This window comes from Thermobia domestica, chromosome 14 (genome assembly GCF_964235325.1).
Source record: "Thermobia domestica chromosome 14, izTheDome1.hap1.1, whole genome shotgun sequence".
Lineage (NCBI taxonomy): Eukaryota > Metazoa > Arthropoda > Insecta > Zygentoma > Lepismatidae > Thermobia > Thermobia domestica.
Window position 1 is genome coordinate 138,728,712 of NC_137467.1, and position 15,704 is coordinate 138,744,415.

The 15,704-nt window shown below is 35.8% G+C and overlaps 1 protein-coding gene across 8 annotated transcripts in view; it reads right to left on the minus strand.

The window, feature by feature from the left end:
• Positions 1-15,704, minus strand: part of rg (A kinase anchor protein rugose) — a 1,617,632-nt gene that overhangs the window by 104,780 nt on the left and 1,497,148 nt on the right. For all 8 annotated transcript variants that reach the window (XM_081738911.1, XM_081738906.1, XM_081738912.1 and 5 more), the window contains 2 exons: positions 7,630-7,742; positions 4,563-4,703 (listed from right to left, as the gene is read on the minus strand). In XM_081738911.1, coding sequence (XP_081595037.1) covers positions 4,563-4,703; positions 7,630-7,742 — 254 coding nt within the window. The remainder of the gene's footprint in view (positions 1-4,562; positions 4,704-7,629; positions 7,743-15,704) is intronic.

A 15,704-nucleotide genomic window follows, 5' to 3' on the forward strand; every position in this document is an offset into this window, starting at 1 on the left:
CTGGAGCATTTCGTCCGTTGAACTCAGCCGAGAAAGTTTACATCACTACCCGGGTTGAGCTTCTTTCTGTTTGGGCTAAAAAAAAGTTCGACCATGCAGGTCTCAGCCTTGATGGTAAGAACTAAAGTATATACTTAAATTGGTGCTAACGACATTTGAGGCCTCGTTATAAAATCCTTTGTCGTTTCGTTATCGAGACGAAACGAGATACAAGCAGTGTCCCCTCTCGTGAACAATACTAAAAGTATTCCACTTTATCGCTTACATTTCTCATGGCTTTCGCTTTCCAATCTAATCATGCCATGATTTTAAAACGAGTTAAAACGAGCTGAACGAGCGAGCCATTTATCAAACTCGACTCAACTTGAAACTCGACCTAAAAAACTCGGTTCGGAACTCGACTTGAGAAAATTACGTTTGACTCGACTCGGAACTCGATTCGAATTCGAGTCGAGTCGAGTTTAAGCTCGACTCGTACCCATTCCTAGAAGGCTATTTCTAACGTTGAATTAAAGGAATGACGAAGTTTACAACAGAAATTCTTGCTCCTCTTTGTTAATTCTTCCTCGGCCGGATTATATTGGAGGGGCGAGGACCCCACCTCTAAATATTGGGGGGGGGCCAAAAGTGTCCTGCACCCCCAAAGTCGGCGCCTATGCATGTGTAAATGTCTATAAAGCGTATTCATATCGTCCTTGATGCAATATCGCATTCGTTCAGTAATGCTAGAAGTCTTTTGAGCCGAAAAATATTTCTTAAGCAGCTGATCTTATAGCACAGTGAAAATTAGGAACTTGACTCCTTTTTCTACGAAAGCGCAAATTGTCCTCATATGGAAATCTAGACTGTGTAGATTGCAATTAGTGAACCCTTACTTGGCCCATTTACCATCAAATTACGTAGGTTATCTATAAGATAGTTAATGTTAGAATACGCGAATGCGTAACCGTTGAACATTTTTAATATTCTCATTTAACTTTTGTGTCAATATTTGTCAGTAGTATTTTGGGATAAACTGCCACATCCGGATTTTTATTATACACTTAATTTCGCAACGTATCTTTTGGTGTTCTGCGCTATCGTATTTCTTGCTACTCGGTTTTGAAGAATATACTAGACTTTGTGTGTGTGTGTGTGGATGCTTGCAAAATGTTCAATATGTTAATGCCAGATATTGAATTATACCTTTCCTATACCGATTCAGCACTTTCCAGAAAAATTCGACAGCAATTCGAAAGCAGTGTTCGAAGGTTTCTTTGAGAAAATTTCCCTGGACTGACACAAAATTTTCTCTTTTCTTATCAAATTTTCTCTAGTTTGTTGAGTGTCCAATTCTTACGACAGAAATTATGAGATAATACTACTTTAGATGTATTAAAGGAAGTGTCAACTACATTTGCTTTTTGCTTCTATTTTCTCTACTTTTTCCTCCACTTTTTTACAATAAAATACAAATACATCCAGCCAAAAATGGGTGCAAATTATGCTACTTTGAACAAACGTACACACATACTATTACTATTGTATTGATTTATTTCTGAAGAACAAAGAAAACATTTAAGAATTTGTATTGGTCAATCAGTTAGCAAGATAATTTTCCTTGATTTTCACGTTTTATAGAAGGAAAACTCCTTTTCCTCTTTTGCTAAATTCACCTACGAAATTTCCCTAGATTAGGGAAATTTCCCGCAAACTACGAACATGGTTCGAAAGCTTTTTTTTTTTTTTTCGTACAATAGCTAGTCCTTATCAGCAGAACTGATTCTGATATCCCCATTAGTGAGGCAACGTGACGCCTATCAGTTACAACAATGTTAGGGAATATGAAGTCCTGTCTACAGGGGCGGAAAAGGGCGGGGCAACTGCCCGGGGCGCCACAATCAGGGGGGCGCCAAAACGAGCCTCAAAAAGTAAATTTTATAATGTGTTTTCTAGCAACTTTTTGGTTTTATATTCTTGTAAAGTATCGTCAATTACATCATCTTTTTCCATTTCATCATCGAAGAAAGGAGTTTCATAGTACTAGGGGGGCTGTATCGACAAATGATGACATGACATGCAGAAGAAAGAGTGGAGGGGAAATTGGTACTGTTTATAGTGGGCCATGTTATTTGTGAACTTTTCCCAAGCAATATGAAGTTTTCCCAAAAGCCATTTTGAAGAAATGTGAACCGATCGAGGATTTAAAGAGCTACTAGTGGATGCAAGAGAAATTGCAGAGACTCTCGAAATCGACCCCCTATTTCCAAGTGAACTACAATGACGATCACGGAAAACCAAAAGTCAGTTTGAATATGAGCCCCGTGATGAGGGCATTGTGGATCCCAAACTTGATTTCAAAAGTAGCTTTTATTTTCATGTTTTGGATCAAGCCATAAGCTCACTAGAAGAATTGCCTTTTCAACTAACCCACCATCATGACCTATTTGGATTTTTATACAGGATCAAAAATTAAGACAGTTATTCCCTGATGAAGAAATGTGCTGACCTTCATGTGGCTTTAACAGATGAAGAGCATTTTGATGTTGAGGGTTTCTAACTTTAACAGGAACTACTTGCTTTACTCTCCCTACTACCAGATGAAAATGCTAAAAGCCCCCTTGAAGTATTAAAATAGAATTCTTCACGAGTAACCAGCTGAAAGAAAATTTTCCTAATGTATCAATTGCACTCAGAATTGCCCTCACTCTTCCTGTCAGCGTGGCTTCAGGTGAAAGAAGCTTCTCAAAATTAAAATTAATTTAAAATTATTTGAGATCTACCATGTGTCGGGAGCACCTCGTGGGACTCGCCATGATGTCGATTGAGTTCGACATTCTTCAATACATTGACATATATGTTATTGTCAGAGATTTTGCAGACAAAAAAGTTCGGAAGGTTATATTGTAATTCTTGTGAGGTGCTGAAAACAAATGTATTTAAAAGCGTTTAATTTGTTGCTAATTTTCAGTAGTAATGGAATTTAACTTTTTATTTAGTTTTTCTTAAGTTTTGTTTATTTATCACGTCTGAGGCCAAAGGTTGCAAAATTAGGAAAACAATTTGTGTAAATTATTCTAGATTTTAACGTTCTGTTTTATGGAAGAACAAGATAGTTCCCTAAATTAACTTTGATATGGTTTACTTACTTATCAAACTTACGAAAATTAGAGGGTTTCTAATACTTGATAAAACCTGTTATTAAGCTTTAGTTTTGTAAGAGTGTTCAGCATTTCTATAAATTCATGAGATAATTTTTATGAATGCTATGGACTTCAACTACTAGAACCTATATAAAAAGGGTTATTTTTTATTGTTGTGCGTAAAACACATTCAACATATGTGAAATGTATTTATTGGTATTTCACGTTATTAGAATAGATTGTTACATAGTCAGATATATGGTAGAATGACTCCTGATGTTATTGATATAACAAAACAATTTATACCTTGTCACTATTAGTAGTATTTAATAAATGTTGTTCGATATATTTTTCGTTTATACATATCGGTACATAAATAATAATAATAATAATAATAATGAAAAACACAATGTAATTGATACCATATGTATATTTTTAAGTACTAAATATACCTATATCATGTATTTGAGTATTAAGTTTTCTTTTTGAAAAAATGGGTTTAAAATATTAAAATCACTGTAATAAAATGTAAAATATATGCTAGGAATATGGGGGCGCCAAAAAGTCACTTTGCCCTGGTGAAAATTTTGCCTTGGTCCGCCCCTGCCTGTCTACACCACCAGTTAAAGACAAAGGTCATCTCGAATTTAAGTGAAGTAGCTATATGCTAAAGGAAATACTTTAATTTTGAGACAGAACAAAGCAAATTGTCCTTAAAGATTCTATACACTTATTAAGGAGAATCATTTGCTAAGAATCAGCTTCTGTTCACATTTTTCTTTCCTTTTGGATCAAAAGATCCAATATATTTCAATCAAAGATTTTCTTGCACGCCTTATATCTGGAGAATTACATACAATGTAGACAAACTCAAACTATCACTTAACTCAGTATGATGTGCTTACCCCGTAGAAAATACAAAAACTTGGTTTACGGGCCGTTCAAAAGTTTTGTGGCCCCTGATCCAAAAACTAATCGCCAAGATCGCAATCTTTTGATGCATTTTTTGAATCATTCCTAAAATTCTTGTCCAAGATCGCAATCTTTTGTTCCATTTTTTCATCATTCTTAACATTTTTGTTCTTTTTAAAATTTCCATACTACTTATGCATTTTGGCTAATATTAATGTCTTTCGATAGAGTTCGGTATCCCAATTCTGCAAAATTTTAAACCACAATATTATACTTTTCTAAATAGTAGCTTCATACTACATTAATTAAAAAAATTATAAAATGGCAATTAGAAATATTACTTTAGCTTTATCATAGTGCTTATAAGCAGGGGCATAGCTTCGATCGTGCTCATCGAGGGTTATCAGTATTTTTGCTGCACCATTTTTACCCCCCGTGTACTGAAAGTTCCCCAGTGGATAACTGAAATTATCACTGCTTATACGAGCCACCATGTTCCAGATTTCTATAGATTCATACAGTACTTACCACTCTAATAAGCCAATTGAGGACGAAGGCAGATGTCGAGTAGTGGGTTCCATAATGAAATGGAGGAATGCTCTCGTGTTCCCAACTGTTGTACCTTTCCTCAAAGTAATTTCTACGACTAGGGTTCAAAGCACCAATTGGCTGTAACGGAAAAAAAAAAAAAGTTACTTTGTAAATCATATTAAACATCAATAAACGACGGAAAAATCGAAAGTACATTAATCTGTATAGGACTCTCGAATAAGCAAAAATCATGAACTTTACTTGGTTGAGGAAAAAACATGTTCAAATGGATGTTCCACTTCAAGAGTATCACAGCAACTAGCACATTGTCATTTTTGGGACTAGCAATAATGTAATATTATCCATTTCTTTTTACATTGTTAAAGAATAAAATAAGTTAGAAATATGAATAGATATATATCACTCATTAAATACACGCATAAAATAAACACTACTCCTCATACTTTCTTCCGATGAATTTCAATATTTTAAATAATGGTTTGTTAGCGACATTTATTAGTTGCACTTAGAATGAAATTTCACAAAATTGATATTGTTCTGTTAGCACGAAATGGTCGAAAAAGGAAATATATTTATTATCAAAATAATTCAATATTCTTTTATTTATTTATTTATTTATTTATTTGCATAGTTCCACAGCACGTTGGGCATTTTACACTGAAATATGTATCATTAGTAATAGGAAATAAATAAAATAGTATATGAACAGAATAATAGGCTTATACAATATCCGGTGCCTTCATCAATGCGTGAGTTACAAACTTTAGATAAAAATGACCTATATCCATTGGTATTATTGAAATCATATAACAACCGGTTCTATGACTAGTATAGAAAATAATAACATTATTACTATATGATTATTCGACATTTTTTCTTTTCTTTTGTTTCGTAAGTATTGGATCTATAAGTGAACCTACGAACCGCCTGAATGGCAGCACTGCCTGTTGCCGAGGTTTTAACTTGAACACATTGTAAGATAAATTTGTTTAATAAAAGCGCGTAAGTAATTAGTCTGCACATGTGAGTAGTTAATCTGAAATTTGTAACAACTGAATAAAGAAACACTGGAGATACAATTGGATACCCAAAGAAGTTGGTGAAATGAAAGTAATTACTCTTTGTATTTCGAAACATACAAACATAAAGATTGGTTATATTGGAAGATTAATTGTACATGCTTTAGTCCATTATAGTTGTAATATAGCATGAGCTTAGTCACTGCACTGGTGTCCTAAGTAACTAAAAAGACGATTCTACCACTATTGTTCTCGAGCTATTCAAATTTCTTATATGTATATTCTCATCCGGGCACACTGTATTCAGTTCTCTATCCTGCTGCTGGATCTTTGACAAATATTTTATTTTGAAGTTTCTCTTTCAACCACTTTCCAGTCAACATGCCGAGTTTTTTTTTTCTTTTTTTACGTTACTCTTCATGGAGAATAGATGACTTTTAAAAAAAAAATCTGTGTAACGTTCACTTAAATACGTTAATAAAACGTCTTATACAGAGGTTGATTCATTTATATTGAGCCGAGTTTGAATGTGCCACTTATCTACGAAATGCCGTGTTTCCACCACCGGTTGTGTTCGATCTGCAGGCCACCTCTATTATTGCCCACCTTCCCACTGAAAGAGACTACGTTGCAGCTGGACTATGCATATTGCATCCCACTCCTCTTCACAGGTTTTCCACACGCCGGAGAACGTGCGGACTCGACGATGGGACAGGCGCCGCTTAAGGAGTCCTAAAGCACAATAGTCCATCGGGCTGGCAGCTGGACACTTGACAGGGATGTAAAAGAAGGAAATCGCTGAAATTCCAGTTTCCTGTTCCACACGGCGATAAAAATTCCAGTAATGTTTTCGTCGTGTTGTTGGATGCCCTGTCTTGGTGCAGTTCAAACTGATTCTTATCTTGTCCACACAATGTTGGGATTTTATGCTGCTACATTTCAGTCAGGAGATGAGTCTAGTAGTACGCACCATTGAATTTGACGTTTCGCTGCACCTGTCGGAAAAGCATTTTGCCTCTGTACGAGAAACCAGCCACAATCATAAACCCTTCTGGGAAACTCTCTGTGCACTGGCGGAGGAACGTGCCCCAGCCCTTGTAATGGCACGAAATTTACTAAAGTTTTTAAGGTAAATCCATTCCTCATCAAAGGTAACAATAAACTTCCACCGATCAGCATCCTGTAGTCCATTTTTCACTCAGCCACATGACACGGTTTCAGGGTCGCACTGCTCTTGCGAACGACCGTGAAGTATAAATTCCTGTGAATAACGCGGTTGACTGTCGCCTGCGATATGTGGCATTTGCTGGTCATCCCACGCTATGTGCGTGTATTTTCGGAGGTCACAATACATCACCACACGCAATAACAGCTGGGTCCTCTTCACGGGAGACTCGTTTCCAGCTGCTCGCGTCAGTATGGTGAGCTCAGGACTTTGTGCCGCATATTTCTGTATATTACAATTCACAGTGGTACGACCTACACGAAAATTACGCACTTGACACATTTCTATGATGCGATACGCTGGGAACTTAGCATCGGAAAGGACCACAATTAATCCCTCCCAGAATCTGTTCAGTTTCAGCGGCATCAGACTACGCTCGACCAAACTGCTCCACTGTGTAACTAACGAAATAGTGTTACTTGCCTTGTGGCAACCTTATGGCGATGGGTTGTGCATACGCAGTGCATTTGCACATTGAGTTCGGCTCAATATAAATGAATCAACCTCTATATTGTGTTTCTATCGTTACGAAAAACATTTTCTATTGGATTGTGAATTTGAAAACGTGCTCCGAAATTCATGCCGGATATCTGAAGGAATTGGATTATCGATGGCCGAATTTTTGAATGTCAACTTGTACAATCTACCTAACCTCTTCTTACATTATTTCGCTATTTTCCTAGTATATAATATGTAGAATACAGATGCCCACGATCAATTTTTAGAAGGTATTTACAATGTATAAAGACAGAGTAGTTTTCCTGAAATATTACTATACATGATTAAATATACAATTTACCTTTGAAAGATCACGGTAATTGCTAGGAAGACTAAGATCCAACTCCTTGGCTTCATAGTTTGTAAGAATCCATGGAAAGACGGGGTACTGGTTGAGGTCATTGTAGGTTCGACCTGTAAAAAAGAAAACAAAATATAAAATATTTTACTTACAACTAGGATTGTTAATGGTAACGGAACTGAAGATGATCTAGATTCAGGTTCCAGAACCTCATTAAACTTTTTAAGGTAAATACAAAGAATCGACTATCAACAACAGATGGCACTACGTGTCTCATACCTTTTCAATGTAACAACAGATAGCACTACGTGCCTCATACCTTTTCAATGTACTTTGTAGGGAGTAATAATATTCAAGATAATTCAATCGAACTCAAGAGACTTTGTTCAAAGATAAGTTGAACACTCTTTTATTATTGCAGAAGTTTCATCACTGGAAGATGTTTCTGAAGAATAAAATTAAGTGCTCTCAACAATGAAAGAAACATATATATATATAATGACGGTACTATTCAGAATTTGCCTGTTATTTTTGAGAAAATACCTCGGTAAATTCCACCAAGACGATAAACCACTGGACTCGAACTCAGGAACTCCTTATTACAACAACGAACGAAATCGATAACCCTGTAATATTATTTTCAATGATATCAATTTTCCTTTTAATTAAAAATTCCGATTATTAAGCTTCAATGGGAGTTAAAACTTTTTAATTTCTATCTTTCAGATTAAATTAAAAATTTAGAGGTACTCGAAAGAGTTAAGACAAGTATAGACCTAACAAAACCAAACATTGGTTGTTCGAACCTGGCTTAGAAGCTTATACATTGACCAAACGAGTAGTAACCTTATGTTTAGCGTTCTTGCTTTGCAACTGAGATGTCCCTGGTTCGAATTCGCTAACTGGATATTCTACTTAGGTTCTTGCAGGGCTTCCTCTCAGTTCCACAAGGCGAATGCTCGGATGGTACTATAATATAGACCCTGGCTAGTTTCCTTCCATTTCCGTCCAACATTGTTATTATTGTTATATGCTTAATAATTCGAAATTAAATTGGTTTTAGAGAACGTTTCAGAAAAAAATGTTACATAAATACATTTACGAACTGCAGGCGGACATTTAATATCAAATTCGAATTAATATTAATTTCGAAAAAATATTTAAAAATTACATCAATCAGCATTTTAACAATAAAATCTGCGTTGTTATGCTAATAAATTATTCTATTCAATGACTTCAAATACCCAACCTTTGCCAAAGATTATTTTTTGAACCTTAAATTTTCTGATAAATAGAAGCGAAGAGGAGTCTGCATGAGCCAGAATAATCATTCAGTAAAACAATAAAACGTAATTATGTACTAATAAAAAAGCAGTACTTTTCTACCAGTTGGAAGTAGTTTCTCAATTATCAACAGCAACACACACATTTTATAAATTCTTGGCTAAAGAGAAGCGAGAGCTGTTTTCTGTAATTGAGCCGAAGCGATGACACCTTCTGATTGCGGTCCATCTAGCTACAAAAGCATTCTCCTCTGAATCTATTTTAACACAAGTACATATCCACTTCTGTTTACTTCCGTTTTGCTCTGACATTTAGTGATACTTTGGTAATTGGGACTTAATAAATTGTCAACGTATGGATGCTAATAAGCAAGCTATCATCACACAAGAAGTTTTAAAATCAACACACGGTCTTCGGCGAAGAGAGAAACATAACGCGGTTCGCGTATAAAATGTCACATGCTTATTTTTCAACTCATAGTCAAATAAAATGTTCCTTTTTCTCCTTAGGATACAAAAAACGGGGGTTTAGAAAGGGGTGGCAGGAAACAAAAAGCGACTTGCAGATGTGTGTTCCGGAGGTTATTTTTACAGAGCCCAAAACAACCAGAACGTAGTGTAAGGTACAGAGATAGGGAATGCAGGGATCGACGCTATCAATCTTGTAACGTTCTGTGTGTGGGAAATAAACACTGCAACGAAGTTGATGGTTCGTTTAATTGGAAGAACATTGAGTAGATGCCCGGACGATTCATTCTGACGGTGATGGAGGATGGACTGAGAATGCAGTGACATTTTTATTTTCAACTCTCGCGAAATATTGGACTGAAGCCCAAGTTTTCTTTTTCAAGAAGAATTAAAAATAAAAAAGAAGAAGACGACACACACACACACACACACACTCATCTCACCTTCCATTTTCTTGCGAACTTTCACTGCCTTGTCTATTTTCGCTCTAAGACGTGCCAGCCAGAGAAGCTAATTTCAGATTATTACAACAACGACCGTGGAATATTAAACAGACCCTATGATGATATTAGTAAGTTCTTTTGGATCTGAACAGCAGTAATTTTGCTAGAGAGTTCGATTTTATGTTCTTTCTTTCATATCCGTGCATGGGTACCCAAAATCATATAGCCCTACAGAAGGAATTAAACTTACTCCAAACACCACGCTCAGACTGGGAACTTATAAAATAACGATGAAAGGGCGCAATATGTAATTCCTAACACGTAATAAATTAGCATATAGCTTTCTATCTATATATTAAAATGCTAGGTTTATATGTTTGTCTCCAAAGAAAATTTATGTTTGTTTGCAATCCTTTCGACAATGAGATCTCGAAAACCACATGCAGTTTTCACTGGTCGATTCCAAATTTGTGTAGATTGTCCAGTTCTAATTAAATATTAAAAAAAAAAAAAACATGGTCGTTATTTCTTTATTACATCTTTCAGGGATACACTGGAAGTGTTGAAATTTTAAAAAAGTAAAGCATTATATCCTACGAGATATACATTCCAACACTACACAGTTGTATACAATGGTTGTATATTTCTCAGGCGTTTGTTTCATGGCCAAACTATAATGAAAAACGAAGGATAACCATTTCTCCAGTCTAAGCTCAATCTTTATTGTTTGAATGGTTTTGCCCAATGAACACCATATATCACTGACATTATAATTAGTTGTGTGTGTAATGTATTAGCTTATTACATTCTGCATGCAAGAAGGAAGAAAACATTGATCATACATGAATTAGAAACTTCAACAGGAAGTAGGCTCATATCTTGCAAACGGTGCGAGATATTGAAAAAATAATCTTAAAAAATCTCCCCTCTATGGTACCCGTTGCCGATTTTTATCAAGACGTCCTTCACTTGTGTTTGTAAAGGAACATGTACAGATGTTGTTAAGAATAACAAGGAGATTCATGCTCATATGTGAAGGATGCACTGTGTAGAAAGCGCAGGTTCAGTTAGTATAAAAATGAAAATTTCGCAGATATGAAGGAAATCCGAAAATATAAATTCTAAGAACAAAAAATAAAAAATAAAAACAAACAAATTAAAATCTGAAAAGCGGCTTAAATCCTGTTAGTATTGATAATGAAGTAGAGTACTTTGTTTAGAACGGGGATCCTATCATTTATAACATTAAATAAGTCGCGTTGCTACAAATAGTCTGCCACCACCAGCAGATCATTTGTTATCAATAAGATGCTTTCATGCAATACAGTTCCCAACACTTTCGTATTCATTATGGCCACCCGCAAGTGTGAAACTGCGCCTTCCCCTGGATTTTCGAAGAGGGTTCAATTCTTGGAAATACATATCAAAATGTATTGCATTTGCTTAGAGGTATAAGCATTTCGAACATTCTACGAGATTTTAAACATGCCTATATTTACTCTCCTTCTGTCAAGGTTTTGGCTCCCTAACACTATAGAAGTCTTACGGTTTATATCGGAGAAAACATTTAAAAACATGTACAAGTGACTCTATGTACAATAAACTTATGATTAAATACCATTATTCTATACGGTAACTCTAACATAATTCTCAATCTATTCCTTACTACAGCTCTTAATTTTCAGTTTGCCATAACCAATTAGGGTTAAGAATTTTAGGGGATCTCACATTTTTTATTGTGGAGGAAAAACGATCCTCCAAATAGGAAAAGAAATAATTTTGCAGCAACTTTTCTTTTTTTTTCTTTTCTTTTCTTTTTTCTTTTTTTTTTTGACGCTTATTGCATCTTTAATCCCTTTTCCTCTTCTTTTACTGCTACTTTTCAAAAGTTCCTCGTCCATCGTAGATTAAGAATGCTATTTCTCATGCGAGAATTTTGACAATTCGTTTGCACTTTCTCTGGATCAAAATGACTCGGGTGCACGGATTTCTTTACAGAGAACATTCATGATTTGGAGAAGAACTGTTTTACGGTTACAAATTCATGTAACGACTGCCATTAAACGTTGGAACAACAACACTTAGAGAAAGAAGAGTATATGTACTTCCGTGAGGGAATGGTGAACTGGTTTTATCAAAGAAAAGCTTGAGGTTAGTCTTCGTAGCAATACGAAAGTTTCTGAATATTCTGAAGCAGTCATTCCGGGTAAATACGAAGTTTGTTTCACTAACCTCAAACAGAAATGCGTTTAGATTTAAGAATTTTATGTTTAGGTGTTCTGAAGTAATATTACAGAGACTTATATAGTTTGTAAGTATTGTTTTCAAATCATATAAAAGAGCAGTTGTCACAATAGTTGAGGGAAATTAGCTTCTTTTTTTTTTGTCCCTTTTTGGCCTTCCCTTTTCTTTCTTTCCGTATGAAATCTGCCCCTAAAAATCCCAACCCTGCTTAATTTTCTGAACCACGGGAGAAATGAACTAGCCATCCTGCCCTTGTTTTACAGGCATATGGCTCCAAGCTATGTTAGGCGAAGAGGGTTAGATTCTGCCTACGGGAAAAACATTCATATAACTCTAAAACTGAAGGACAAAACATTACATTGGACTGATCAGAGTTTAACATCCATCTTCTCTACTAGTGTTATGTAAGACGGGCTCTCTTACATTAGTGTTGTCCACGGGACAAAATTTGGACTCTTAACTCTCGAAAAGATTAGCCACTAGTAGTGTGATCGCCTAGGGACGTCATCCCTCATAAGTGAACGGCTAACATGGCCATAGCTGCCGAAAATCCAGAAATCTAATCCGAGACTTTACACGAGAATCAAACTGAGGCCACACATTTAAGTCATTTGAGCACGAAAAAGCACACCATGCATTAGTTTATTAGGAACTAGGAGTACGTGTTCGTTCCCACATTATGTTTCCTTTGAGCACTATTGAAGATATTGAAGATATTGAATTTCACTACGGTATCGTGAGGTAAAAAAAAAAAAAAATAAATAAAATAAATAAATAAATAAAAATAAAGAAAAGAAAAGAAAGAAAAGAACTTCTTTTTCATAGGACCCTAAGTTTTGTTCTTAGTAGTCCTGAAAAATAGCTGAGTGAATACTTAAAAATAAAAATGTTGTCCTAAATAACTATCCAGCAACAACAAATTCTACAGGTGACAACACGCTTTTCATAATAAACACAGATTTATTACACAGGAAGTTCTGAACATCTGCAACGATACGATACGCCAACTGCTAACAGTAATAATCATAAAGACACAGAGACCAAGGGAAAGAAATATTTGTTACCTCGATGGCGTCATTCCACAGAATGCACCCTGAAATTATTTTAGACTCCACGGTTCTCCCTCCAAGTCGCTCGAGATTAATGAAGACCCTGAGTGGCAGCGACATTAAAATGAAGATTCTCAGATCAGATTTTGGCATGTTCTACATGACTTCGGCTGACATGCTGTTCCGCTAATCTAAATTAAAACTCGACGGCGTCCAATTAGGAAAATACCAAAGCAAGCCCATTCATTTCAACTCACTTTCAAGACGTTTTTATATATTTTTTACTTGCTTCCTATATTAAGAATCCTGTATGTACTACAACAAGAGGCAATAATAATATTTTTTTATCTAACAGTAAGTACAACAAAAGAATTATTCGTTTCTAAATTAGCGTTTCTTCTCGTGGCGACAATATATATATCTATACAAGCGTTCAGTCACCAAATACATGTACCATGAAGAATGGTGGAACCTGAAAGAGTACAAAAACCAGCTTCTGTTGAACGTTTTGTACTGAAAAGGGCAACAAATCAGAGACACGAAACGACAGTCAACAAGGCAATCTAAAATATTCGTTAGACGATCTTCCTCCTTCAAGGCCACAACTAACTTACTGAAAATAAGATAGAAATACGACTTTATGACCAAGCCGCTATCTTTTCTACATAAACAACAGTATTAAGAGAATCTTTTTTAAAACATGGCTGGAAGAAAAATTTTACCTAATGCCTATTACAATGTTCCACAATATAACAACGTTGCAAATTTACTAATGCTTTCGACATACTGTGTAGAGTAGCTACTTAAGAGTGAAAACTAATGACACCTCTACAAAGAAAAACACGACATACATCAATTCCACAGTAATGTCATGTATAATAACAAGTATTCAGCTTGTGTGCAGGATAACAACGTTAACACCAATGAAAATCCGTCGTAAAGAAGAAGCATATTTGATGGCGTTGTATTTGCAAGGTGGTAAATGTGCTGTTGAAATACTTAAGAAAGTGGACACGCCTGACAATAGAAGATACCAAATCTAATAGTCGACAGTGGATACAGCAACGTACACAGCTATCTTACTAAAAGTATTATTGCGATAATTGTGCAGAGACTGATAAAGATTTTACCTCATCACTCACAATATACAGATAAACCACCAAAATTTCGATTTTATTTATTTAACAATCACCAGATACAGCTCAGAGGCCATTTTATACTGGATATCTAACAACAACAATAACAATGCAAAGGATTTGGGAAGGTATCGGGAGGTTTAGTAGGTACTATCCCGGCATTTGCTTGGTAGGACTGAAGAAAATGCCAGTCAGGATGGTCGGCAGCAGGAATCGAACCCCGATCTCCCGAATGCGAAGCCAACGCTCTGTCACTTGAGCTACTTTGCTCAAATGTAAGAAATTTCACTAGCGCTCGTGGATTTACTGAAACTAGTTGCTCCCTCCAAACCTTCGGCCCCTTATAGTGTTTAATAAAAAGCTCTTAATTATTTACATTTACCAAATTTATTTATCAATTTAGTTAGTTAGTTAATTCGCACACTAACTACCACCTCTACCTATAAGGACTACAGCTATTATCTTAACCGCGTTCGTTAATTGACTCATTCCGTTAACATATCCATGGGTAACGGTGGCTACCCAAATCCGGTTTAAAATCAGCAATACTTGTTAGCTTCTATGCAACTTGCATAGTAGCAAAGAAATGTTGGTTGCCTATATTAAAATATGTACAACTTCTCTTACTGCAAAATACCCTTCCGAATATCCCATACATTGATACGCGTGATTATCTTTACTAACTTTGACAAAAATGGGAGCGCGGCGGTTCAGTGGTAGAGCGTTCACCTCCAGTGCTTGGGGTTCCTGGTTCGATCCCAGCTCGCACCGTGTGGACTTTGTGGTGGACAAACAGCGTGCTCGTGGGTTTTCTCGGGGTTCTCCCGTTTCCTCCCACTTTCTTCTTTGCACCATTTCATTCATTTCTCATTATAACCGGTATAATCGTGGGACGCAAAACTTAAAAAGATTTCATTTAACTTTGACAAAGTTTATTTTTAATATTATTCTGGAAAGAAGTAAGCCTTATAAACGCGGGAATACAGCATTCTGAAAAACTGATAGCAACCATCGTAGACAGATTTTATGTTATTTCTCTTCAATAAAATTGCCAACAGGCCAAATACAAGTTTAAGATTATTACACCCTATATACATACATTGGTTTTGACTTTAGTGGCCAACGTTTTGGATGTTGTCCATGTTCCCTTTATCTTGTCTTTTGAATGAACAGATTGAAAACAAATGACCCATACCTGAAAACCAGTAAAAATCCTAAAAATCCCTTCGAAGACTCGTGAGAAAGAGTGTACGGGAAGAATGATGCTCCTGTCAACACGGTATCTTACTTGTCTGAAGGAAAAGTAAGCAAAGGGATTGTAACGTCCGCCCTAATCTTTTGATTTCTTGCTCCGAAGACAGCTTTGTAGAGCTGCCTCATTTTCAGCCCCTCTCGATATCTCTTAACAGAATTAGGTTTTAAATTGCTCTCGAAGAAGTAAATAAACCATTC